Source organism: Malus domestica, chromosome 03 (genome assembly GCF_042453785.1).
Source record: "Malus domestica chromosome 03, GDT2T_hap1".
NCBI lineage: Eukaryota > Viridiplantae > Streptophyta > Magnoliopsida > Rosales > Rosaceae > Malus > Malus domestica.
The window spans coordinates 11,695,649-11,700,870 of record NC_091663.1 but is presented as its reverse complement, the minus strand read 5'-3'; the positions used below and the strand labels follow the sequence as shown (position 1 = coordinate 11,700,870).

The 5,222-nt window shown below is 35.4% G+C and overlaps 1 protein-coding gene across 1 annotated transcript; it reads right to left on the bottom strand.

Moving 5' to 3' along the window:
• Window positions 1-1,131: 1,131 nt before the first annotated feature.
• Window positions 1,132-3,649, bottom strand: LOC139194188 (xyloglucan endotransglucosylase/hydrolase protein 31-like). Its single transcript, XM_070818576.1, has 4 exons — window positions 3,366-3,649; window positions 3,090-3,190; window positions 2,604-2,821; window positions 1,132-1,857 (listed from the first exon to the last, which is right to left on the bottom strand). Exons 1-4 carry the CDS (start codon window positions 3,562-3,564, stop codon window positions 1,497-1,499), a joined length of 879 nt encoding a protein of 292 aa, XP_070674677.1. The 5' UTR covers window positions 3,565-3,649; the 3' UTR covers window positions 1,132-1,496.
• Window positions 3,650-5,222: the final 1,573 nt, after the last annotated feature.

Sequence of the window (5,222 nt, the reverse complement as noted above, 5' to 3'; positions counted from 1 at the left end):
GCCCCACCCTTGCAAGTGGGGTAGCAAACAAATAATAAGGTCCAATCCAGTTCGTTTTCACTTGGTCATTTGCATTTAGCTTTTTTGTGTCTATCGTGCTAATACTACAAAGAAAAATCAAATTTGCAGCGAAAGTGTTTAGTCACAAAAAGAAAAAGAATTGTCGCTGAAGATCACCATCTTAACGGTTTCATACTTGCTGAAAGTGCGAATCAATTATATAGTCGTTGATTTTTGGTGGTTCAACTTCAATCACAGTAAATATGCTATGAAAGTGATTTTAAATTGTTAAAATCTTACTGGAACAATTCAAACCAAACAAATTAATGTCTTTTTCTGGCAAGATCACAATCTGTCTATTTATCCCATTCACTGATGATTTTTTTTGTTTGTTTTTGTTTTTGTTCTAGTCCCATTCGATAATTAGCTATACTCTCACACTGTTTAATCACAAGTTAGGCTCGCTACGATGAATGAAAAAATATTAGACTTTTGATCTTACAAAATATCTTCATCCTTACTTTGTCTACTTTGTCTTAATTATTTGAATCATTCATTTTTATTACTGTGAACTCTAAATTATTGGGGTTTGATATTGATAGACACTAACATGTTTACTTACATACAGTAGGAATTAAAATCATTTTGAATACTGAGTTCTATATGTAGTATACTAAAATAAGAGTGAATTTTTCACTTTTATAGTATACGAAAAGTATGAGTTTCTTGTTAAAATTCATAATTACCTAAAATCATGAAGTAGATCAATTAGGGGACTAGTTGATCCGACTCTCTATTTCTTCTATTGTTAAGTTCCCGGATTCATTCTTTATCTCAATATGCCCAAGATTTTAAGGTCTTTTTAAGGAGAAAAGTTTCATGGTGTTTAGTCCAACAATACATATGTTATCTGTAAATCTCTTCTACAGTACAAATATTACACATGTAAATCTCGAATCTGTGTCTACGTGCGATTATATTATTAAACCGAAACACAAGAAATGATTCATGTCTTATAAATTGCTCCTTTTGAGGTTGAATGATAACTCGTTTCTGACAGTGGGCAACTAAAAGACAATTGTCCCAACTCACAAGTGAGCAACTGTGTGATCCTTTTGCATGAATGCAAAGTGGCGTGAATCAGAACCATTCCTTTCTGTAGAACAACAAAACAGAATAATGCTTCCACTAGGTACTTATCGGTACATTGGTACAATTGAAAGCAATAAATAAACGCCAACAACATACAATAAACTAAATCCGGAGGGCCTCACAGCAGCGACTCTTGCACAAGTGGGATCCATCTCAAGGCCCTCCAAAATAGTCCATACAAACTGTTTATAACTGAAAAGGACAACAAATATATTAACTTATATTATTTGCGGAGGAGCCATTCTTCCTGTAACGACACATGTGAACATTAGTTTTTCTTTCTGTGCTCGCGATTTGTAGATACAGTAGAATGATTCCGTACAAACCTTCGTGCAAGTCGAGCTTTAGCACTCGGGTGTTTGAGTATGGTCTCTCTTAGAATCATGGCAATAGTCATAGACCAAGTAGTTCCTCTGCACCCATTCCATGGCCGAGTACTGCTGCTGACTAAGACCCGACACACCAGACGGTGAGGCGGAGGGCGGTTGGCATGAGGTAGGGCTATCGGATTTGCACCCACTAAGTTTGAAATTCTTGTACTTGCCAATAAATGGTTGGTACTTGTAGTCGGCTTTGTATTTTCCACCCTCCGTGGCCCATGATGATGCATCCCATATGGATCCATATGCCCACATCGGCCTCAATGGAAATGTGGCATCACTCTTTCTCTGGTACGTTCTTATGGGCACATCATCCACCAGGAATCTGCAAATTGATTACATTATATCATTGGTGTACTTTATAATATGCAAATCTCACCTCACAGCCCTCTATAGATTAATAAAGATAAATGTAAAGCGATATTGCATGTATTATATACTGATCATCATGTTGTTAAGCACGCTGTATTTGAAGTGTTGGACAATAGGTAGCATGTCGTATAAATCTTACTTCTGTGAAAGATTTAATTAGTAATGTGATAGTTAAAAATGTAGTCTAACTATTGAAATACATCAAAGAAGTAATTATCACGTGTTATTAACTTAATAATTACTTCAGCTTATAGACAAAGTTGAAAGTTTAGGTTTAGCATTTTCAGATAATAATTTAGGTTTGATATAGCAACTCAATTAATATGAAAGATCATAAGCCAAATGAAAACAAAAACAAGAATAAAAAGCAAGTCGTGTTTGATTATCATTTATTTTAATTTTACTTTTTGTGCATGAAATTTTAAAAAAAAAATGATTAAGGGAGATATGTACAAGAAGTGCATGATACACAAAAAGAAAACTAAAAACAAAAAAAATCAAATAGTTATCAAAAGAATCCAAGAACTTTTTCTTGATAAGATCAGAAATAATAATTGTGTTTCACGGTTCCCCTACTAAACGGTAGAGGACAAGAAACTAGACAGTTTGGCTTGATGTTTACCATACCTAAAAACACTTGTGACATGCATGTACAAAGGTACAAGATTTTAGAATTGTGTGGTACTACTATATACTCACATGATCTCAGTAGGGTTCCATACTATAGCGTAGTTATGAAAGTCTTGTGCTGGATCAAACCAGAGATGGAATTGCTTCTCTCTTCCAATTATTGTTCCATCTCCACTGCCTCTAATGTACACATTGGTTTGCAGAGTATAGGGCTTATCAGGAGTTGTACCAAGGAACTCAATATCAATTTCATCATGGTTCCCCGGAAGTTCTTCATTGTTAGAGAGCTATAAAAACCAATAAAAAAAAAGTTAGACATAACCCAATTTTCACCTTTTTATTGAATTCTGGAATTTAACAATAAAATTTCAAAGTTTGCAAGAGAAGTGATATCGGCACACGCCTTTTCTCCTCTATATACATGTTTATTCTACCTTTGAATAGTATAAACGAGAGAAAAATTAATAGACAAATATATAAATAAGGTTGCACAGAAGAAAACAAAATGTGTGTAGAAGTCGTTTTGCTAGTGCAATTATCCAAGCAAAGTCTCACATAAAATGAAGTAATCACTCCAGCAGTGTAACCAGGTTGGAGCTTAATGGCTGCACCAAAATATCCAGAACGGTACGGATAAAGTGACTTGAACCCACTTCCTGAAACATGTCAAAAATGCAGCAGATGATAAAACAATCTGAGAAATCCGATCAAAAAAGATAAAACAATCTGAGAAAATAAGCACAAAAAAACACTTAACTGAAGTACAAAAAAAGCAAGAAAATATGCTGAAAAACCAATGAGAAAAGAAGTGAATCTTGCAGGATTGAGTACCTGAGCTAGAGTCAAGCCAGATTGTTAAAGCACCATGGTCTAAATTTTGATGCTGAGGACCCCAGAGGGCTCTGAAAACCTGTTCAAACCCTAGTGTACTAATTTTGGAACTAAGGTTATAGCCCGGTGAGGGGATGCCCTGAGAAATGCTTGAAGAAATCATTAGGAAGAGAAGAATTAAGAAGCTGAGATGAGCCATGAAGACTGAACTGAGAAAAGGAATTCGAGAAGGAAATGCAGCAAAAAACAGAGGGGTGCGGCAAGAGAATTATAAAGGCAGGTATACGGAAAGAGTAAGGTTTTACAGTTTGGTATAAATAGAGTGATCTGTAGGCCCCACATTGCAAAGGTGATAAGTTGGTTGATTGGGAAGTTATGCATGTAGACAAAAAATTTACTATAAAAGAATAAGGGAAATTTCACTTATACCCAATAATCATCTTTTCACACCCAACTTGAAAATTTTGTCCCGTAAACTTAGCTTTTTATCCTCAAATACAAAATTGACAAAGTTCAAAAAAAAAAAAAAAAAGGACACAAACACATAAACCCACTCAACCACCTACTATGGTAGTAATCGGACTTGATTCCAGTCGTCATTCCAAAATTATCGTAGCCGACCTGCTCTTTATCTCGTCAATGTTCAACTCTTCATGCTCAACACCATGGGGCTAGATTTTGGTCCAATTGTCCTTAAAACTTAATGAACCAATTAAAAAAAAAAAGAACTAGCAAATTGTAGCTCAAAAGACCGGTGTGATCTTGCAAATTGTGGAATAAGGATGTAGTCCCAAATGTGGACAAGTTAAAAAGCTATATATGCTTTCAAGGATGACAAAGCTAGTAGTCATTTGAAATTGGGTGAAGAGGGAATTGATGAGAGACCAAAATTTGAGAGAGAGAGAGAGAGAGAGAGAGAGAGAGAGTAATCGATATCAACATCAGAACCCCTATATTTCTTTGACGAACCCAACCCAGCTCTAGCAACATGTTCTCCCGATGTCGTCGAAGGCAACAACCCTCCTCCACTATAATTTTACCGTTCTTATCCACCCTTTATTAATCCCTCTTTTCGATTTTTGGCAACCCACCAACTTCCAATTGGGGCTCTCAGGGCCACTTCGACCCACCCATTTGCTAGTTGATAATATCTTTCTACACCCATCTTTTCTTTAGGGCATAATTGAAATATAAATTTATAAAAAATTTAATGGGTGTAGAGATAAGTTAACAACAACAACAACAACAAAGTCTTTTCCCATTAAGTGGGGTCGGCTATATGAATCCTAGAACGCCATTGCGCTCGGTTCTGTGTCATGTCCTCCGTTAGATCCAAGTACTCTAAGTCTTTTCTTAAAATTTAATGGGTGTAGAGATAAGTTAACAGAGTCCAAATAAAATTTCCAAAGAATAATAATATGAAGAAAAAATGGTTCAACTTGTGGAATAGGGTTTTTTTGACTTTTTCTCCTTTTCCCTTAGATTTAGTGAAAAAGCTTCCATATGATACCAGAAATATTGTTAGTTGTAACTTGTAAGTTATGGTTGCTCACTGAGAGAAGCAAAGGTTAACTGTTTAATTTGTTTGCTTCGTGACAGGACTGCTTAACTTATAGTTCTGTCAGATTTCAGAGAGAAAATGGCCAAAACAGCTTAAATCTTGGATATGTATATATGTACATTCTTTGTGATCCTGACAAGCATGATGGAGCTTGTGGATACGTATAAAAGGTAAAGAGCGGGAATTTATCTAGCCCCATGCTTTGGAAACTATGTACATTTTCAGGAAAAAAGTATCGCCAAGTTATTGAAATCTTGGTTGATCTCACTTTTGGTTTAAACCCTTTTTCTTTTGAG

Excerpts from the sequence above, each read along its gene's own strand:
- LOC139194188 (XM_070818576.1), bottom strand. The coding sequence starts at position 3,564 with ATGGCTCATCTCAGCTTCTTAATTCTTCTCTTCCTAATGATTTCTTCA. Across the intron at positions 3,191-3,365 it reads CTGGCTTGACTCTAGCTCAG|GAAGTGGGTTCAAGTCACTT; the intron begins GTACTCAATCCT and ends GACATGTTTCAG. Across the intron at positions 1,858-2,603 it reads TGGAACCCTACTGAGATCAT|ATTCCTGGTGGATGATGTGC; the intron begins GTGAGTATATAG and ends ATCAATTTGCAG.